Source organism: Salvia miltiorrhiza, chromosome 2, assembly GCF_028751815.1.
Source record: "Salvia miltiorrhiza cultivar Shanhuang (shh) chromosome 2, IMPLAD_Smil_shh, whole genome shotgun sequence".
NCBI classification, from domain to species: domain Eukaryota; kingdom Viridiplantae; phylum Streptophyta; class Magnoliopsida; order Lamiales; family Lamiaceae; genus Salvia; species Salvia miltiorrhiza.
The window spans coordinates 48,367,447-48,390,437 of NC_080388.1; the positions used below are offsets into that span (position 1 = coordinate 48,367,447).

At 32.7% G+C, this 22,991-nt stretch overlaps 3 protein-coding genes across 3 annotated transcripts; 1 reads left to right on the forward strand and 2 right to left on the reverse strand.

Annotated features, from left to right (window-relative positions):
• Nucleotides 1-551: 551 nt before the first annotated feature.
• Nucleotides 552-7,131, reverse strand: LOC131011854 (beta-galactosidase 16). Its single transcript, XM_057939732.1, has 19 exons — nt 7,009-7,131; nt 6,266-6,361; nt 5,378-5,490; nt 5,197-5,263; nt 4,998-5,090; nt 4,778-4,921; nt 4,599-4,693; nt 4,403-4,511; nt 4,217-4,301; nt 3,928-4,046; nt 3,665-3,829; nt 3,258-3,439; nt 3,054-3,145; nt 2,836-2,945; nt 2,107-2,199; nt 1,902-2,006; nt 1,671-1,816; nt 1,267-1,588; nt 552-662 (listed from the first exon to the last, which is right to left on the reverse strand). The coding sequence occupies exons 1-19, from the start codon at nt 7,129-7,131 to the stop codon at nt 552-554; spliced, it is 2,370 nt and encodes a 789-aa protein (XP_057795715.1).
• A 4,048-nt stretch (nt 7,132-11,179) lies between these two features.
• LOC131011855 (beta-galactosidase 16-like) lies at nt 11,180-18,180 on the reverse strand. Its single transcript, XM_057939733.1, has 18 exons — nt 17,912-18,180; nt 16,705-16,800; nt 16,043-16,155; nt 15,817-15,883; nt 15,508-15,600; nt 15,287-15,430; nt 14,863-14,957; nt 14,647-14,755; nt 14,461-14,545; nt 14,275-14,393; nt 13,999-14,163; nt 13,049-13,230; nt 12,488-12,579; nt 12,279-12,388; nt 12,054-12,146; nt 11,774-11,875; nt 11,519-11,664; nt 11,180-11,425 (listed from the first exon to the last, which is right to left on the reverse strand). Exons 1-18 carry the CDS (start codon nt 18,104-18,106, stop codon nt 11,308-11,310), a joined length of 2,124 nt encoding a protein of 707 aa, XP_057795716.1. The 5' UTR covers nt 18,107-18,180; the 3' UTR covers nt 11,180-11,307.
• Nucleotides 18,181-18,992: 812 nt separating this feature from the next.
• LOC131011857 (proteasome subunit beta type-3-A) lies at nt 18,993-22,492 on the forward strand. The gene is made up of 7 exons (XM_057939735.1): nt 18,993-19,177; nt 19,297-19,478; nt 20,303-20,410; nt 20,729-20,818; nt 21,266-21,350; nt 21,975-22,069; nt 22,186-22,492. The coding sequence occupies exons 1-7, from the start codon at nt 19,172-19,174 to the stop codon at nt 22,232-22,234; spliced, it is 615 nt and encodes a 204-aa protein (XP_057795718.1). The 5' UTR covers nt 18,993-19,171; the 3' UTR covers nt 22,235-22,492.
• Nucleotides 22,493-22,991: the final 499 nt, after the last annotated feature.

A 22,991-nucleotide genomic window follows, 5' to 3' on the forward strand; every position in this document is an offset into this window, starting at 1 on the left:
TAAATATTTTATAGTGATACACACAATTAATTAACTGATTTTATTAGAAAAAGACATTAACTGGTACTGTCCTTTTCTTTTTTCAAAAACCGAAGACATTTCACTTTTAGTGAATTGGGTCCCTGAATTTTCATTTATATAGATATCAACAAAAGCACAAGCTACTCGAGTTTTACACTAATTTTTAAAATAAAATACAACCTTATAAAAAAACTTGAAGATACAAGAACCAAAACATGCATTTATCCAAAATCAAACGAAAATGGTACATTAAAATTAAAAACTAGTCATCAGAGTTAGGTAATATATGACATATCATACATTGATCTACACAGTAAGTTCTAAAACAGACACGCCACCAAATGTCGTCGTTTGGTACGTTCATGACCAAATTAATGCCACCTTCAATTATACTACCTTTAACAATTAATTAGTTCAATCGTTTATTTACTTTGTGAATCTATTTTAGAAAATATACTTTTTCTTAAGCAAACCTTTGATTATTTATTCTTTTAAAGAATAACTAATATTTATAAAAATTAATAATATTGTCATTGGCAGTGAGCCTCGATCAACAGATCTTTTAAAACTCCTGGGCATGGATCACCACCAAATATTTTGTGTGACGAAGGAATGGAACACATCTTCTTTCCCAAACAAGCCTGTATTTATAAAAATTAATTTCATATACAATGAAGAAACAAAAAACTATATATATCCTATAATTCCAAGGGATATTAGTTATTTACATGTGACATGGCCCCAAAAACTAAACCTCATATGTTTTTCAAAGTATTAGCTGTATGTGTATGATTTTTGTTTAAAGTAAATGATAGAATCATGAACTTAGAGTAGACATGTTATTTATATATAAAATATAAATATAATATTTATATACTAATGCAACTATAAACTTTATTATTATAACAATAATCGAGAAATTGTATAGAACATGAACATGTAGCACACCCAACCCTCTCACACGATAATATTTTATTAATTTAATTTATATTAATAAAATATTATCATGTGAGGGTGGTGTATTGTATATGAATGTCTTATGTATAGAATTTCTTGAAGGCCTAACTAAACTTGACTTACTTGTGTAAATAAGCTTTTTAAAAATGCCATATAATGATCTCTTTAATAAAAAGACACGTCAAACCTAATTCAAACTAGCAACCCGGTCTATGAATATATGAGTAGTTCAAGCTATGCAATCAATTATACTGAAAAAAAAAAGCATGAAGAGAAAATTAAGCTTACCCTCTCCACAATAGAGGTGGAATTGATTGAGTGGCACCTCCCAACAACGTGATTGTTGCAATCTCCTAAAGGACTACCAAAGCTTGCAAACAAAATGTTTGAGATATTTTTGTTGGAAGGGCAATGAAGTTCCACTCTAGGTCTTCTTCCAATATGCTTTACATATGAATCTATCAATGGAGGATTTGAAGTTGAAACATGGCCACAAACTTTTGATATTGAAACAATGTCAATTGATATTCCAAGAGGATTGCCCATTTCTTCCTCAAACACCACTAACAAGTTATCTCTAGGCTTCAAGAATGATCTTGGTACGTGATACCTGCAGATGTATATATGCATATTTAAAAAATTTAGAAAAATATATTGATGACGTACACTAATGTTTGACAGGTTTCAATTACCATGTTTGATAAGGCGAGCCTTGAGGTGTGACAAATGAGATCCAATATCGACCGATGCTTTCTCCGTTGACCCAAGCTTCACCTTTCCCCATTGACCCTAAATTTAGTGCAATGGGATCGTTGCCTTTGGGTGCATCAAATTTGGACTAATAAGATAAATGCAATGAAGTGAAAATACTTATTATAATAATTTATAAATTATAATCATACTATTGAGACTTCAATTTTTACCTTATACCATCTAAGTGGGCGAGGAGATGAGGTAAATTTGTGCCATTTTACTTTGATCGATCCTTCTATTGTGTAAAGATGTTGATTCTCCCCCAATAATCCAACCTTTGCAACAAAGAAATATATATAACAAGCTATATTATCAAATTCCATGAAGAAATTAATGTCAACATTTTTAAGGGTGGAATTTTAATTTCATGCATACTTGATATCCCCATGAATAGTTGGACAAATCTTTATCTCCAATTCTCACATTAGTCAATCCAAATGCCTTGCGCTCCATGTATGCCCCTGAATCCTACATATTAGATTTAGGGAATGATTTACTTTGCATAATTGATAAAATTTATGATTAAGTATTTTTATCTTCAACAGTATGATTTTTTCAATCTCATCCTTTCAATGATATATGAATCAAGCAAAACTCGCTTAAATGGTAAAAATAATCAAGAGTCTTGGGATATCCTAAAGTTTCAATTCATCAAAATAATTAGCGTTATTATTTGTATCTATCAAGGCTAATCCTTCAAAGTAAACGACCACTTAATCAACTATGAGATTGATTCATATTAGAGATGTCAAAATGTCGAGTGAGTCATGGGAGTATGTGGCTTGAATATTGATCAGAATGATTTCTTTAAAAGGTATATATAGGCCCAACCGTGATAAGGGCTATATTACCGTTTTAAATCTATTTTTGGATTTTTTGGGCTAAGCTAGGAGTCAAGTGGGCCAATACACATATTCATGCATGTTGGGTCGACCTAACTTTTTTTTTCCATGTTTGACAACTCTAATTCAGATGTTAAAAATAGACATTCATTGAATTTATACATGGAAAAATGAGATTTTTCTAGATTTGGAAACACAAAAATGATGTTCCAAATTAAGTTGGAAGTTGTTAATATTAGTCAATAATAGGATGGAATAATACCGGCAATCCAATCATAATGCTTAGCAATGAGATGTTGTTGGCTCCTTTTCTCAATGTCACATTCTTCGCCAAACTGAAACTTTGATTTCTAAAAGTCCCATGTTCCGAACCTAAGCAAGAAAATACTTGTGAAACGTGTCTTCATAATCGATGAATTTAATTAATGATTTTAGTCTTTTCAAGGATTAATTAAAACAATAATAAGAGTAATTTCTCACCAATGAGTTGTCCATTTACAAATGCACGTAAAACATGTCCATCAGAATTCACTCTCATGACAACAGGTTGCGACTCATTAAATTGTTGATAACTACAAATATATGCACATTAATTATTGTTAGTAGTTGATTATTATATATATAGAATGCATTTTCTTTTTTGTCTTTAAATTTAAAATTTCTTGAATTTGTATCAAATGTTACCTGGCAGTGTACCACAAATAATCAGATGTATCTTTGGTGGTGTTCATTTGCTCTAGCAAAATATTTGATCTCAACGAGGTATCATCATACACTGCAATAACTTCATCCAATTCTTGCCATATTAATGGTGAGTTCAACTTTACAGCTGCCTCCCTAGTCCTTGTATTATATTCAGTGCTCACCTATTGTAGATCACAACGACAAAAGAAAGAAGAAATTGTTAATTATGTTATATACATACACAGGGAATTAATGATTCAAATAAAAACTTCTTATTGTGAGAAGTTTTGCACTGAACTCTACACTCTATAAATATCACAAATTATTTATAGCTTATTCTCAAACATAGAAATATATATGTATGGATTTATGAAGTTGTTGCATAATGTATTTATTCACAAACATGCCTTAGCTGTGTTAAATGCCTCAGTTTTGCAGTCTGGTAAGATGCTAATTGACTTGGGAGGAAGTCTATAAGTTCGATTTTGAAATTGAGCTTCTGCTTCATTTGCAGCATCTGTGTTCACGAGAAATGCTGCACATTCTCCTTTGATTCCCTTGTATACATACGCCTATTTTGAGACACATAAGAAAAATTTTATCAACTTTAAAGATAATTTTGATCAATTCATAGTTTTTAAACTAATAGAATATTTGTTAAAGTTACTACTTGTTGCAATGCACCCAAAGAGAAATTTGTTCTACTTCCATATAGTAGAGTCTGTGAACATAGTTTAACTGCTGCATGCAGCTCCTTCAGATGACCCCATTTTGGTTGTCTTATCAAGCCTGTTAATTTTAGCAAATTCAATAAGTTAGGTTAGTTATAACTCTACATTTTAATGAATGTTGCTTCATGAATATTCCATTAAGCTTGAAGCTAGTTCAATACGAATGTGGATCACAGGGTTTGATCTCAAGATTTTTTAATTTATTTTGTAAAAATATGTAATACATACCATATTCATCTAAAGGAGCTTGATCATAGTAACTAGTTAGCATAAACGCAGATGCATTCCTTCCGAAATTGGTTCCTCCATGATACTATATATATAAAAATAAGTGAAATAGGAGATGTAATATTTAATTAGACATGCAATGAAGAATGAATTTTGTGGATTGGGAGAGACACAATGCATGTTTACCATGTAATAGTTTATGTAGCTTCCATTCTTGTTGACTATGAATAGAGCAACATGGTATGCGATGAATTGAGGTGATCTGACCTTGGTGATATTGCCATATATGTCATAGCTGCGTGCGTCGACAATTACACAAATTCTAGGTTATTACTTATTACCATAGTCTTTCAAAAATCAAGAAACATGAAAATTTTCTTACAAATGTGTCCAATGTTCAGTCCACATTGCTGGCTTGTTTGGAGAATTAGGTCCCACAAATGTTTCTCCACATGTCCTCCCATTGCAAGCATTGATCTGCAGATTTAATTAATTTCCACATCAAAGTTTTTTAATATTAGATTTGAGATGGGCCCAATTTATGGCCCAATAAGGAATTACCACGGGATCTGGAGCATCATCTTGCTTGCACATCACCCATGGCACACCAGTTTTTAGGCCCACAGCCATCGTAGCGGCCCAACGAACATAGGGAGGCCCTTTGTTGCCAAACCCTTTTTCCACATTTTGATATTCATTCTCGATCTGAATTCATTTCATTAGTTATTTTTATTTTTTAATGTCTAATATGATCGAAAATTTTAAATAGAGAGTCGAGAACCTGAGAAAGTATGATGGGCCCTCCTTGTGAGGCATATAATTTCTCCGATTTCATCATGTTCACTATTTTTGTGGTAAAATTTTGCATGTAAAACTGTCGTTAAGGAAAGTTAAACTAAATAAGTTTTAATTTAATGGTTTGAAATAACAAGTTATTTAAATATAAAACAATATATAAACGAGAGAAAGAGAAAAAATACCTTAAAGGGTTCGTTATCAGATCGAAAAACAATGCCAGGGATGTCATGGAGCCAAAGTGGAAGGCCTCTATAGTAGGGAAAAGTTATAAATTAATATTAGTAGATAACATTGCTAATTAAATTTAGTAATATGGCTAAAAAAGCTTATTAGAATTATGGGAGTGAGGCTTTAGTTAATTACCCATAAGACCACTCAGCTTCGATGAAGGGTCCTATTCTAAGGCAAACATAGAGGCCTTGAGATTGCACTTCTTTGATAAATCTCACTATATCACGTCTTCCGCTGAAATAATACTGAACTTTCCAACCCAAACTTTTAGCATATATGTGTTCAATAAATACATGTAGATATATGTTGTATACCAAATAAAGTATTTTAATATTGTGGAATAAGAAAAAATAAAATGAAAATGAAAAGTGTTAGAGCATCCACATTGAAGAGCCAGTATGGACTCTTAAAAGTGGTCCCCACCATTTAAGAGTTCATCATTCATGTTGACTCTTAAATTTTGTTTTTTATTTTATCTTTATTTTTAATGTTGTTTTCAATTAATTTTAACATTTTATTTAACAATATAATTAAATTTCATTTAAATTAAAATTTAATACTACATTAATTGATGCAATTTTCAGATTACATTAATTTTGAAATTAATATCATACATTTTGAACGTTTATGAACGTTCAATTAACATTAATTAATGCAATTTAACATTAATTCTGATTACATTGATTGATGCAATTTTCTGATTACATAAATATCATAAATTACATTAATTTTGGACGTTTAATTTATTTATTTTTTTTATTTATGCAATTTTCTGATTGGGCCTGCTAATCATGTGCCAAATCAAAAGGATGTCTGCTTCGGGAGCATAGGGATACCCCACTGTGAATGCTCTTATGATATATGGATTACACGTCAACACAACGTTCACAATATGTGCTCTTAAATGGTATACGACATATTGGTCATTTGTATCTATATATTCGAATGGATGTATAAAGTAGTATATATACAAATAAAATTTTCATTTTATTTTATTTATTATAGGATCTATTGGTGTACCTGTCCTGGTTGGGGCTCGTGGATATTCCAAAATACGTAGGTATCAATCGCATCTAGTCCTCCCAATTTGGCTTGTGATATCAAATATGGCCACATCTGTAAAAGGATATAGTTATTTACATATAATGATTGAGAATAACCTATGGTTGGGTGGTTGGGGGTCTGCCTACCCTTCACCCTTGGGGTGATTTTGAAAAATAATAATAATAATAAATAAATAAATAATCCCATGATTTATGCATATGGCAATTAACTATGATGCAAACCAGTATTTTTTGGCGCAATTTTATTTCATTGACGAACATTTGAATAATGGCGTAACGTAACTTCAACGCACGTGTTGAGTAACACTTAATTTCTAGCATTGGAACTTATAAGGTGGAATGCCGAAAAGAGATAATCTTTTAGGACGTGAAAAATGTGTCACGGTCGAATTTTAAATTTCTTTTTTAAAAACTGCCATTTTTAAAAGATTGTTCTTCATTATACAATTCTTGAAGATTACTCGAAATACATCTGTTCATGAATTTATATGATAATATTATTTTTGTTGCCTTTAACTACAATATAGATACGATAGATTTATTATCCGAATTTTAATCATCTTATACTAAAATAATGAAAGAGAGCACATCAAAAGACAAATGTTTTGTAGCTATAGCTTTTTTTTCCTTTAATTTTTGATAATTAGATGTAACTTTGCTAACTAGAATGTGTGAGGGAGAGAGAGAGAGAGATTATACATGAGGCGTGCTTCTTGTATAATGAATAGAGCCAGAGAAGAGAAGCTTCCGCTGTCCATTAATGATGAGCGACCTTCCATCATACGCCACCTCGCCGCCGCCACTTGCTGCCACCACTGCCATTCCCAACCACGACAACAACCGCCACATCATCATCATCATCATCATCATCATCATCTCTCTTTCTACATATACATGAAATGAAAACGCCTAGAAATCACGGCAGCTTATGCATGGAATCGTTAGCGCTATGCACCCAACTTAATTCGTACTTCACAGGATATGGAAAAATAATAGTAATTGAAATCAGAATTGATGAAGATATATATGCATTAACTTTTAATATAGCTATCGTTAATTATAAAACGCCACTACAAAAGCTATAATATCTTTGTTTTCTTTAAATGAAAAATAAATTCAATTCAGGTGAGACCAAAATATATAGAGAGAGCCACACTATATACCCATGCTGAGAATATATTACTGATTTTCTATATTTCGAAATGGGCCCAATGGTCAACATTATTGGTTTATGAATTACAATAACATAATCTATAATCTATCTATAATCTATAATATAGTATCAAAAAGATAGCTTTCAATTTCGAATCAATTTCAACATCGAGTGGTAAATTTATAGTTACAATAAAAATGAAGGTTTATTTATAAAAAATAGTATTTTTTTTGTATTTTCTTTATCTTTTTATTTTTGTTTTATTTATTTCTAAAATTATGAAATTTGACTAATTAAAAAATACTATGCATATCAAATTAAAGATCACGATAAGAGATTTAATTTGATATATTTTATGTAGATATTTGATTTAAAATGTAAAAGTTATATTTATTTAAAAATTAAAATTTTAAAAAAAATCTCTCTCCTCTCTCATCCTTTTTTTGAATAATTCTATTTTTTAATTCTTTTTTCTTTTTATTTTTATTTTCTTAACTTATTTTTCACCTTTTCATAATACTACTAATTTTTATTATTGTGAATTCTTTTTTATTGTTTTATTTTTTCAATATTCAAATTAGATATATTCAGTTAAAATTATTTTTTATTATATTTATAAATATAATAATTGAGTTATTATCAATGTTATATAAATATAAAATATAAAAATATTTTCTCAATGCACGGGGTGCAAATGCTAATCTATTTCACGAGATAGTTATAAATCTCATTAGTACAATTCGTAATATAAATTGACAATCTGTCAAAATAATAACATTACATAAATATAATCTACTACGTTCTATTATATTATATTGTGAATTGCTCCTTCTTGAAATATATAATTTTCTTTGACCGGAAAATTAATGAACTTACTAATTTTCCAATCTCTTCTTTTACTTGAGAGAGGGGTGAACCTTAGGCTTTAATACTTACATATTAAAGTCTGCATCATTTAGATGACCTTTTGAGAATACTAATTTTTTTATAAATGAATAATTAAATAATTAATTCCAAAGATCATATAATGATGAATTCGAGCCCGAGATATTTGGCACGAGAAATTAACCACTCTACTATATTTAGTTATTATTACTATTAAGACAAATTATTTTTTCGCAAAGGTATTCTCCACGTGATTATCTGAAAAAATAGTTTAATTAAAAGTTAGTCATTTCTAGGGAAAATTTGCTGGCTATTATTATTATTATTATTATTATTATTATTATTATTATTATTATTATAAAAGAAACGTAATCATGCGCAGCCGATTCCTTTTTTTTTTTCTTTTGACGGGAAAACGGAGATATATTATTAAACACAAGAACATGGGACGAGGAGATGACCCACCACAGACGACGGGGGTTCATTCCAAACATGATGTGTATACATATCTCTCGCGGCCTTCGCTAGCAAATGAGCGATGACATTTCGATCACGACTAACATGCAAAATACCAACATCTGGCAGCTCCCTAATTTCCCGGCGGCAAAAAGAAGCAATCACACCCAACTCAAGCATATTCCTCTCGCCCGAAGTGATGATCTCGCACGCACTCTTGCTGTCAGATTCCACCCAACCTTTGGTAAAACCGAGCTCCTTTATCCAAGACAACGCCTCTTTTATCCCCAACATCTCACCCTCCACAACACTACATCTTCCGGGGAGTTTGATGGACTTTCCAATCACAAAGCTTCCCATATGGTCTCGAATGGCAATCCCAATTCCCATAGAATGATCCTCATTGAAAAAAGCCGCATCCACATTACATTTAATGAAGCCACTGGGAATAGTGTGCCATCCAACACAAGCAGCGACAGCCGAAGTACGTACCTGGTTTGGTGGAGAGGCGCGGGCCATTTTCCAGTCACTGCAGGCAGCAACAGCTCGCACGATCGAGCGAGACGGAACCGGGGCAACCTCCTGCCACACCATCATATTTCTATCCTTCCAGATTTGCCAAAGAATCATGCAAATGTTGGCCTGTCGTTCGGAGTCCCGATCATCAATAATCTCGGAGAAGGCGTCTGCAAACGATTCACTATGCTCAGTAATATTGGTGATAAAATTATGCCATCCCCCCAAGCGCCAGCAATCTTCTGCGAAAGGACAAACAATAAACGTGTGCCACAAGTTCTCAAAGCTCCCTTTACAAGTGGGGCATTCTCCTCCAACCGCCACACTCCGGGATAGCAGACGCTCCTTTGAGGGCAGATTACGTCTAGCGGCACGCCAAAGGAAATGACAAACTTTCGGTGGTACATCAATTTTCCAAAGACGGCTCCATTGACATTCAACATTATGAGTAATATCCAAAGTAAGGGAGCTGGCAAGTTTGTAAGCGGACTTGACCGAGTACCTTCCATTATTCGAGTAATGCCAAATCAAGATATCAGGGCCTTGATTCGGAAGAATTGGGATGCTCACAATCTCTCGAAAATCTGCTTCACAAACCAAATTCTTTAGAACATCAGTGTTCCAGCCAAGTAAATCCGGGAGCATCACTTCCTAGACACGTAAATCCTCAAGGCCGGGGGGGGGGGGGGAGAGCCGACGAAACTCGTAGAGTATCATTATTTCGCAGCCAAGGATCACCAAAGAAACGCACATTCGCGCCATCACCAGTCCTCCACCTAACACCTCGAAGAACCAAGTCTTGAGCTGTGCAGATGCTACGCCATGAAAAGCTAGGGCTATGACCCACTTTAGCATTAAGGAAGTCGGTATTCGGAAAATACTTCGCTTTGAGAACACGACACAAAAGAGCATCCGGGTCAGTGAGGAGTCTCCAGCCCATCTTACCGAGCATGCGCAGCCGATTCCTAATCACCTAATAAGTATGAAAAAAAAAATTAATGACTCGAAATCTATATAATATAAAAAAGAAGAGTTTTTTTCCTCTTTTTTATCTCTCTTATTCTCCCACCAATTTTTTTTCACTATTATTAACCACGGAGTTCATTTTATTGAGCTTAATTTTTTTAGGTTATTATCTTAGAATGGTTTGTAAAAATAGTCTAATTTTTTTTAGCTTAATTAATTGTAGAATTATGTCATTTTATTTTAAAATTCGAGATCTGTGAGGCACATTTGGGCTCAATCAGGTTACTCATGGACACCAAAATTTTAAATAAAATGGCCCAATCATACAAGGCTGAAAAAATTAACCTATTTTCGCAAAACGCTCTAAGATAAGACCTAAAAAAAATTGAACTCCACAATAACTTGTGGAATAGATCTCATCCGGCCCCCGATGCACTGCACTAATTGATTATGACTAATTAATATAATTAATTAGTTAATGAAACGATATATATTTACCTTCTGTTAGAAAAAGTGGTGGATAAATACTAAAGAATGTCAAAATAAATTACACTTGCACACCGAAACCAAGAAAATTCTTTTTCTTCTTGCTGGATTTAAAAATGGGACCAAACAAATAAAAAAACAAATTTGATGTTGAATATAATAAATGTGAGACAAAGAATTTTTACGTGGAAAATCAAAATCGAAAAAAATCATTCAATAGTTTATGACATTTTTGTTACAAGCTATATAGTTGGGACCTTTAATTAACTGATATTATCAATAACTGAGAATATTTTTGAAATTATGCATATGGTTTGAACATTTGATTGATATTTGCCCCATTTTTAATATTCACATCACCCCTCATTTTCTACATACATATGTCAAAAATATTGGGGCATATTCTATACTTGCCATTTCTATAGAGTAGACTTCCCATGTGAAAACACAAACAAAAAACAAATGAAAAAAAAAAGTTAATTTACTCTCCACAATTAATTTTACTCATTATGCTTAAGGCAAAAATAGTTTACAAATTATGCCATTGTTACAGAAACAGTATCTACTGATATGCCGAGAGGACTACCCCATTCTTCTTCAAACAACACTAACAAGTTATCTCTAGGCTTCAAGAATGACCTAGGTATGTGAAACCTGCAATATTTACACATATATTTAATTAAAATCCAATAAGTGATAAAAAAGAATCGACATGAAGTTTTTTTTTAAAAAAAAGGTTTAAATTACTGTATTTGTGAAGGAGTGGCTAGAGGGGTGAGAAATGAGATCCAATATCGACCGATGCTTTCACCGTTGATCCATGCTTCCCCTTTCCCCATTGATGCCAGATTTAGTGCAACAGGATCATTGCCTTTGGGTGCATCAAATTTGGACTAATAAGATCATTCAAATTAAATTAATATTGAAGAAGTTAATTAGTGCAAATACAAACAACTATTGTTGGAATTAATAGAAGGTGAAATGTAGATACAACATTCTTACCTTGTACCATTTAAGTCGAGAAGCTAAGCTCAATTTTCTCCATTTTGCTTTTCTTGAACCCTCTTCTGTGTAAAGTTGCATCTTTTCCCCCTTTAATCCCACCTTTTGCATTGCAATAAATCCAAAAAAATAGTCAAATTAAATTTCAGCAATTTTAAGGATTCCTTGTCAATGTCATACAAATTTAATTATGATGGTGGAGTCTTGTGTGAAGTTCCAAACCCATATATCCAATAAAATATTATTATCACATTTTTGATATATGGTATGCAATGCATACCTGATATCCCCATGGATGGTTGGATAAGTCTGTTTCTCCGATCCTCACCTTCTCCAAACCAGATGTTCTGAGCTCCATATGCGCCCCCGAATCCTATATATAGTTGCCAATTTAATTATTTCCATTATTATTTACGAATGAAAACACATGCAATGATTTTTATCCAAATAATTAAGCTTGGATAAGAGTAGTAATTAGACAAGAAAAGTGAAGAATAATATATACCGGTAATCCAACCATTATGCTTAACAATGAGATGTTGTTCATTCCTCTTTTCAAAGAAACATTTTTCTCCAAAACCAAACTTTGATTTCTGTAAGTCCCATGTTCGGAGCCTGAAATTAAAAAAGATATTATAGCTTGTTGTAATTTTCTTCGTTTTTAATTAAAGAAATAGAAATTCATAATAATAATGTCAGTAAGTATTATCTCACCAATAAATTCACCATTCACGAATGCGCGCAACACATGACCGCCAGAATTTACACTTATCTTAGTAGACTGCGACTCCTCGGATTGCTCATAACTGCAACCAATTATCATTTAAAGCTTAAATAAAGTTGGAAGCTACAATTTTTTTTATATCTATGATAAATGTTAATTTCACAGACTATAGATTCATTAAGGACGAGGACGACACCTCCACATCGTATATTCTACAAATGCCATCATTGCTCTAAGAAAAAAAAATCAAACTATGAATAATGTATAGCTCAATTTATGTATAGTTATGCAAAAATTAATAAATACTAGTATAATGCAATCGCTTTATGTTACATAATTTATATAAAAGAATATATATACAAATAAATTATTCTTGACTCGATATAGTTTAAAAGAAAATTTGATATATATAATATTAATACGAGATAAATTAAAATATAAATATACTAGAATCTCAAAACATGAGTAGCTTAAGTAGCACTTATGCAAGAATTATTATATGGAATTATGAGAAACATGATAAATTAGATGAAAGAATGTTGATGTTTTACCTAGCAGTGTACCAGAGATAATCAGATGTGTCTTTGGTGGTGTTCATCTGCTCTAGCAACCTATTTGATCTCAACGAGGTTTCATCAAACACTGCAACAACTTCATCCAATTCTTGCCACATCTCTACTGAGGCCAACTCCACAGCCGCCGCCATTTTTCTTCTACTCTCTTTACTGCTCACCTATTTCAACAATTAATTGTTTTTATGTTGAAGTCATGTTTGCCCCATATCGATTTGATAAAGATTTTGCTTTCAATACATCACTTCAATAACCCTGCAATTTTAAGACTCTTTTGGGACATTTACTTTTTATGATTGACTGTCATTACTAGGATTTTGTTGGTCCGACCCTTTCAAGATATGAATCAAGCAAAATGGCGCCCTTTGGACATTCCAAAGTTTCAATTCATTCTTATAATCTAATAAGCAACATTTATTTTACAAAAATAATTCTACTCTTATTTGTTATTTTCATCATATATCCTCCCCACTTTGATCTCCTTTCAATTTTCTCTTTCTAACTAGGATTTTCTATCTCTAACTCACAATCCTCTCAGTACTTTGTAAGGATAATTATACAAATATTTTGACAACTTATAATTAAGTTCTTGAGATATGACATTTCATAAACTCTTGAAATATCTTATAAGTTGTTGGAGATTATAAGCTTAGCCAAAACTTTCTTAATAAATATTGGATTAGACTATACTATTTTAATTCATCTAAGTTAATCTTCAAAAGTAAATGCTCCATTCAAAGTGATGATGAACCCATTATAATACGGTATCAGAACAGGCACAAGTTGCTGATGATAAGGATCTGGACCGTAAGGTCATATCGGCCCACACGTGAGAGGGCTTGTTAGGAGATGATGGACCCAATTTTAATACATTACACTATAAATAAATGAAACTTGTTGTAGTATAACGTTTTTAATGTGATGCATACCTTTGCTGTGTTGAATGCCTCTGTTTTGCAATCTGGTAATATGCTAATCGACTTTCGAGGAATATTGTACGTCTGATTTTGAAATCGGACGGCTGCTGCGTTTGCACCATTTGCGTTCACAAGAAATGCCGCACATTCGTTTCTTTCTCCCTTGTATACATAGGCCTGTTAATTTTTTAGAAAGAGTGAAATTTGTATGAACATTCTGAATAAAAATATAATTCTCACTAGATATATATATATATATATAGACATGATATTTGTTGAAGCATTTACTTGTTGCCATGGGCCCAAAGAGAGATTAGTTTTAGTTCCATATAGTAGGGTGTTTGAACACCGATCAATTGCTTCATGCAACTCTTTCAAATGACCCCATTTTGGTTGTCTGATCAAACCTGTGAATTTTGAAAAAATAATTAGATGTGTAAGAATGGATATATGGGCGTAATAAATGAGCAATACCATATTCGTCTAGTGGAGCTGGATCGTAGTAACTAGTTAGAGAAAATGCAGAAGCATTCCTTCCAAAATTGGTTCCACCGTGGTACTAAAATCAAGAAACATTTTACTTTATGAGTATAATACTAGCTAATACGAGATGCATGTCGTAATTATATATATCGAAATGGTGAAATTAATTTTTGTGACCATGTAATAATTTATGTAGGCCCCGTTCATTTTGGCTATAAATAGAGCAACGTGGTACGCGATGTCCTCAGCCGCTCTCACTTTGGTGATGTTGCCGTAAACGTCATAGCTTCACAATCATAGATACAACAAAAGTAACAAATTAGTATTAATTTCATAATAATAATAATAATAATAATAATAATAATAATAAAGCAAAATGTGTAGATCTCTTACAAATGTGTCCAGTTTTCTGTCCAAATGGCTGGCTTATTTGGTGAATTTGGTCCTACGAATGTCTCTCCACACCTCAACCCGTTACAGGCATTAATCTGCACACATACAATACGCATCAAATTTAATTAGTTTTCGATTGGGCCTAACATTAATCTAAGGTCCAATAATATATTAAACAGGCCCAATTAATAAAACGAACAGATATCGTTTTATGTTCATAAGTTTGAAATATTTTGAAATTAATGCAAAATTATAAGTTAATAGTAATACTATCAACTTCGTTAATAGAAGTGCTGATTGGAACGTCAGCACTCAAAAATCCAGTTATATAGTATAAAATTATTTAAAATATTGATAATATAGATATTAATTTGGCATACTCCAAGTAAAATTTTGAAAAAAAAAATTGAGAGATGTGGTTTACCACGGGATCTGGAGCATCATCTTGCTTGCACATCACCCATGGCACGCCAGTTTTTAGGCCCACGGCCATCTCCGCAGCCCAGCGGACATAAGGCGGCCCTTTATCGCCAAAGCCCTTTTCCACATTTTGATATTCGTTCTCGATCTGAAATCATTTTTATTATTTATTTTTCTATTTCTAATGTGATACTAAAAAATTAGAGAGGTAGAGATAGAGTGAACCTGAGAAAGTATAATGGGTCCTCCTTGCGAGGCAAATAATTTCTCAGACTTCATCATATTCACTATTTTCGTCGTAAAATTTTGCATGTGAATCTGTCGCGCCAATAAAAGTAAGAATTATTGATTATTAGTTTTGAACAATTATTACTTTCGATATATAATATCGCAAATTATTGGGTACACCCGGTCGCATCGACTGGTTTGAAAGTTTACATTTTTTCACAATTTTAAAAAAACTTTTACTTTTAGTTATTTTTATTCATATAATATAGATATCATGCTACGAAAAGAAAACTAAAAGATATATACCTTAAACGGTTCGTTATCGGATCGAAAAACAATGCCGGGAACGTCATGGAGCCAAAATGGAAGGCCTCTATAGCAGACAAATTACTAAAGTATTAATTTACAAAATGGCTTGATTTTTTAATTAGTAGAAGTAAAACACTCTCCTCTCAATTAATAGGTGCGTGGTCATTTTATATTTCTTAACATAATAAATAAATAAATTAGAAGAGAGGGTTTAGTTAATTACCCGTAAGACCATTCGGCCTCTATAAAGGGCCCTATTCTAAGACAAACATAGAGGCCTTGAGAATGTACTTCCTTCATAAATCTTACTATATCGCGTCTTCCACTGAAATAATACTGAAAATTCATACCACAAAATTAATTACTATCATCATCATGTACAAGATTAAGTATATTTTGGTATTTTTCAAATTCGGTGTGATACATGCTAGGATATATTGATGTAGGATAATTCATACAATTATCTCGAAAAACTATATCTTTTGGTAATGCATAATCTATATATTACAATTTACAAATATGCACCGCTTATTAATTAATATCGATTTTATTAAAAAAAAAAAACTAACAATCCTTGAAGAATTAAAAGAAGACGCTTGCAAGGGCCGAGCTGAGCCTTGTTAAAACTATATTCATTTTTTATAATAGTAATAAATAAATAAAATAACTATTTGAATTGAGTATATATATATGACAAAAGTACTGTAGGATCAGTTCCATGTCTATGAATATGTTACTACTCCCTCCGTTCCAACTTAAATAGTGCACTTCTTTTCGTCACTGAATTAAATTGGGATGGACGGATTATAATTTATAATGCATACACGAATTAAGTAGGAACACATTAAATCGCATTTTAATTTGTTTTTCTATTATATATTGTACCTGTCCTTGTTGGGGCTCGTGAAGATTCCAAAATACATAGGTATCAATGGCATGAAGTCCTCCCTGTTTGGCTTTTGATATCAAAGATGGCCACATCTGTATAAATAATTTATTTAATTATAATTTTATTAAAAAAAAAAGAGAATGCAGCGTATCATGAATCCCATATGGTAATTAAGTAACTATTGTATATTCGTAAAATCGTTTTTAATTTTTTTGGTATACGTTTTTATTTTATTTTATTTTTTTTACTACGTTTTTAAATAAATAGCACAATCAGGAAAACCGTGATAAAGCATACACCAATAATTGGGACAAATTATTCTCAAAAAAGAAAAGAAAAAAAAGGGGGGGACAAATTCCCTTAAAAAAATCATTTCACTTTTTGGAATATATCTGTCTACTTGATTAATTAAAATTAACTTGTTGACGTCGGAGTAACTACGGTGCATGTGATTGGGTCATATTTTTCAAGAATATAAGTGAAATGAAAATAACGTACGTATATGTCTTAGTAATTAAAATCATATATATTATTCAGTCATGCTAGGATAAAATTCTATAAATACTTATTTATTGGGGGAAATATTATAAAGTGAATACATAACGAGAGAAATTTCAGATACACTTGGATCATAACTCGAAAGATGAAGGCAAGGCATCGACTTAATTGAATTCTAACTTTGATAAGTTTATGATTAAGTATCTCATTTCAAAGTCAACAGATCTCGCATGCATGCCTTTACAAGATAGTTAAGCCATTTTTTACCAAAATTTTAATTTGATAAATTTATGACTACGATTTCAAGTCAATCGATCTCTCATGCCATCTCTACTTTATAGGTGAGATCGTGAAGGCATTTCATTTTGATAGCGTTAATTTATAAAAGACATATATATATATATATATATATATATATATATATATATATACTATCATTTTTGGACTAAAGTTTGTAGATTATTTTGGCATAAAATATAGGAGTAGTAGAGAGATTATTTTGCTTTCAAGTGTAGATATTGAGGCAACTATTTCGATATAAAATAGCGGCGTTCATTTTTTGATAGCAGTGTTAATCGACAACTGAAAATTTATGTGGAATATATTTTAATAGTAGCTCATAACAAAAATAATGACATGATTTTTATTTTTTTCAAATTGAATAGAAACGAAGCATTTAGAGAGGGAGAGAGAGAGTGGTTGTACATGAGGCGTGCTTCGAGGATAATGAATAGAACCAGAGAAGATAAGCTTCCGGTGGCCATCAACGATTATCGACCTTCCATCATACCTGACTTGGCCACCAAGTGCGGCGGCAGCTACCACCGCCATGCCCAACCACAACACCAACACCCACCCCACCATCTCTCTCTCTCGCAGATTATGCATCAACTGCGCCATTAACTTGGTTAATTATAGCATACGGAAACACATCAACTCAAAATTGAAGCATGCGGGAAATCTAGCATTAATTAAAATACTCCATCAATACACAAAAAAATTGCTTTCTTTTGTTTTATAAGAAAATTAAATTAAATTCTTGTACTACAACTTTACAAGGATAGTACTAGTACTAGTAATCCAATCCGCTATTAATACTCATTTAATCAGAATAACTGACTTTGGAGTACAATATTATAAAAAGAAAAATTATACTTAATTAAAATTAAAATTATTTTTAAATGATTTTTTTTTAAATATGGTGTGTGCTTGCTCGCACGCGATTGCCTTCTAACCCGGCTTAAATTGTCGCACCCGCCCTCGAGCCCCCAGGCTAGCCAATGCGGAGGGGCTCGCAAACGAGCCCCACTATAAATGCTTTAAAATATGTCATTTTATCCCATAGTTTACTATGTCTCCTTATGTTACACTATTAATTTTACTATTTTATAAATATTTGTTACAAAATAATTATTATTATTATTATTATATCTTCTAATTAATATGTATCACTAAAAATTAAAATTTTAAAAATTATATTATTTTCACAAAAAATTATATACCCTAACTTTAGTGTGATCAAATTTTAATCCTATCAAACTTATTAATCTTATCTATTTCATCCATCAAATCAAACGTCTTCTAATTGAATTAGTGAATTATCTTAAAATTACACTAAAAATAACAAATTAAAAGTGAAAAAAATTAATTAGAAAATATAAAAATTAATAGCAGTGTTAATCGAGAAATATTAGGCCCACTACCCGAGTAGTAGTAATGCATTTTTCTCAAGTTACCTTTATTGGATATTTAAAAAAAATATATATTAGGCCCACTACATCCGAACCGGATCGGACGACTAAACCGGTCCGACTCGTTCTTTGGGACTGCCCCCTCACTCAAGCCATCGCTGCACCAAAAGCAGCTCAAATGTCTCTCTAATCCCACAATTTCACACACAAAATATAGCCAAGAAAAGCTTTCGCTTTTGATAATTTTCTGCATCTGCATCACTATCCAATCTTAATGTCGGTAAGTTTTGTACCATATCTACTTCCAAGTTTGGCAGCGTTGTTGTTGAAAACCCTATGTTTGCCCCCTTTTTTATGTGATTTGTTGAGTTTGATTGATTTACGCGACGAGAATTGCAGATCTTCGAGTATAATGGGAGCGCCCTGGTGGCGATGGTGGGGAAGAACTGCTTCGCGATCGCCAGCGACCGGCGGCTCGGTGTGCAGCTGCAGACGATCGCCACCGACTTCCAGAAGATTTATAGGATCCACCCTAAGCTCTTTATCGGTCTTGCTGGCCTTGCTACTGATGCGCAAACTCTGTAAGCTGGTGCATTTTGAACATTTCCTTACAAGCGCTGATTGATTTTGGTTGGAGATGAAAATTGTGTGCGATTTTTTTATTTTATTTTTTTCGCAAATTCTGAAGCTTAAAGTGTGGTATAGGCTTTGCGATGTTAAACTCCGCTGTGATGCATTGACTAGCCAATATCTACCGGCATGTTAGGGCAAACTCGTTTTGTTTTTTTATGTTCGTGAATGATGCTATCTCGCATTTGTGCCTTTTTCTTTCTTCTGTATCGTAATAAGTTTTAGTGGGGAAAGAGAGATTAGAAATTTAAGTGGCCTGCATATGCTACTGGGTTTGTATTGCTTTCTAGTTCTTTCCTTTCCAACACTGGCTTTAGAATATGCTGGTATGTGAGAGTGAGGTGCAGGTGCTCAGAATGATACTAGTGATTTTTGCTATACCCCCTGAATAAAAAAAAATGATTACCAATACATGTATTTTTAGCAGTTATTATACAAATAATGCTAATAAAGACTCATAGCAATTGATCTACACCTAACAGATAAATACTAGATTAGGAGAAAATGCAGATGCACTTGTTCAGAAACCTTACCAATATAAATGTAGAAAAGCACCCCACATGCCTCCTTGTTGCCAGCCGTGAGAGCCTTTTATTATGTCTTGATTGCCAAGATTTTGGTCGAGGAATATTAAAAAACAACGGTTCTTGTTTTGATGCATGTGAAGATAGCGTTGCTCCTTTGGTTATGTGTATAATGTATATACATTGTTATGTTTTTTGCCTAGTTTATGATCTGGCTTATTGGTTTGTGTTTTGGTTGAATCCAATTAAAGGTATCAGAGGCTTGTATTCCGACACAAGCTATATCATCTTAGGGAAGAGAGGGACATGAAGCCTGAAACATTTGCTAGCCTCGTATCTGCAGTTCTCTATGAGAAAAGGTACGTAAGACTGTTCCAGAGTTTATATCGACTGTGGTTGCTACTATCCACAGCTGTTTCAGAGATTAAGTTGCTGTCTGCAGCAAATGTAGATGCAGAAAAATTTCATTTAACTTCAATCCGATAATTCTCATCACCAGTTCCAGTTATCCCATTATTTCTGAGTGAAGAACAAGTTGTAAATTTTCTTTGGAGTTGAAGAATGCGTTACCCCTGACAAATTATAGTCACTTCTTTAATTAGGTGGACTTGGGGTTGGTATATTTTGTCCAAGAAAAGGTTCAGAATGTTCTAATCTCTTTCTTTTATTTGGTTCAGGTTTGGTCCATACTTTTGCCAGCCTGTTATTGCTGGATTGGGAGATGATGACAAACCCTTCATTTGCACCATGGACTCCATTGGGGCAAAGTACCTCAAACTCCTTTTCTTCATTTTCTTATCATTTCATTTTTTTGCTAATGAGATTGCTTCAAACTGTGGGCTAAATGTGATTTGATGAATCTTTCCTTTATATTGCAAAACTATAGCTTAAATGTGAAATGAACGTAAAAACATGGGGGCATTTCCTTCCATTGGAAGTGATTGAGATTTGAGGGTTAGTATATATGAATAACTAAGATTCTTCTTTTGTCTCTCATGCGATTTTTTTTGTCGAGTTCTTCAAATGAGGTTGATATTAGTCTTTTTTATGTTATTACATGATTACTGCTAGTGTTAGTGTGTTACCATATGCTCTCCATCTTTATCAGTGATGCTTATCCAGGCCTTCGCTTAATGTGTATACCTATATATAGAAGATATCATTCAAGGTTATCTTTTCCTTTTCTTTGACTCATTTTTTCCATATGAACGCAGGGAACTTGCCAAAGATTTTGTCGTCGCTGGAACTGCCTCTGAATCACTCTATGGTGCCTGTGAATCAATGTTCAAACCTGACATGGTTTGCTACTATACTTGATGTTGATTATATCTGACCACTTGCTACTTAAATTTTTGAACAGCATTCCTTACTGTTTTTTTTAAAATATTTTTCGGAGATCCCATAGGCACATTTTTTAACTGGGTTTAGTACCTACTACTACATACTTGAAGAAATTAGCTTTAGTTGCCAAATAACTTGATTTGGAGAATGAATACTTTGGTGCTTAAGAACAAGTTCTGCTGTGTCTCGTGTAATACGAATGAAAGGAATTCCTACTTCCCAGTATGCTATATAGTTTGTGATTTTTCTTTGCACCGTCCCCTGTTTTCCATCCTTATGTTGCTTTTGTGCCCGAGAACTTCCTTTACTTGATGCTACTTCGGTGAACCAAACACTTCAAAATGTCCAGCTTGGCTGCTTTATTGGGATGTGGGAGCAATTCTTCGTCATAGAATATAGTGATTGCTATCAATCATCTGAAGCTTTTAATGACATGCCAGTCTAATATAGTGTTTCATTGAGCAACCTTCTTTGTTTCATTTGAGGCGCCTAATGACATGCTAATTGATAATAAAGCTCCACATGTTAACAAAACGCTCTGCTTATAGTGATGTATTAATTGTTATTTATACCAAATATCAGGAAGCTGAGGAATTGTTCGAGACCATCTCCCAAGCTCTGATATCGTCAGTAGACCGTGACTGTTTGAGTGGCTGGGGAGGGCATGTTTATCTTGTGTAAGTATTTTTCTGATGACCTTTAAAAGAGAGGTCTAGTGTACTGCATCAGTCTCCTTTAAGTAAATTTCAACCAGAACCTAAATGTTTGCATTAATGTTGTATAACTGTAACAGCACACCGACAGAAGTTACAGAGAGAATTCTCAAGGGAAGGATGGATTGATTTTTCAAGCACAAAAACTAGAAGGCTATGTACTTTTTAAATTGTACTCTATTGGCTTTGCTTATGTTGGGACAATCCATTGATTGTTGGTGATTCCATGTCTAATGCTAGCTTTTTTCCCCCAACACTCTAGAATTCCTGCTGTGTTAAACAACAAACTCATATCATTAGCAATGTGGAGATGTCGAAACGGGCCACAATATTTGCGTCGGTACTATATTGCAATGATTCTATTTTTATGCATTTCACATCTTTTAATTCGCTTGTGTACATGTCAATTTTATTCACTACATTAGTTTTATTGGTTGAAAATCTCTGTTTCATTGGTGAAATGCTCGAGCTTCATTCCATTATCTTCATGTATTTTTAGTGAACTATGAAGAAAAATTATTCGTTTAGCCCCCAAACGTCACCTAATTAATATGTTGCTTATCGTAAAAATTTATTCACTACATTAGCAATTTAGCATTCCCATATTTTCCGAAAAAATAGTCTGGTTAATAATTATGAAGCAAGATTCCAAATAACTGGATGTAATAACTGTTTCACTTAATTAAATAAATAAAGGGAAAATTGCACCTAAATACACAAACTTTGCCAAAAATCCATATTTGACGCGAAGTTAGGATTTTACATTTTAATACACCAACTTTCGTTGTTGTCCAAATTTGACACGACTTAATTCTTAAAAATTTAAAAAACAACCATTTTTGTAAATAATTATACAAAGACCCACTTATGTTATAATTTGAGACAT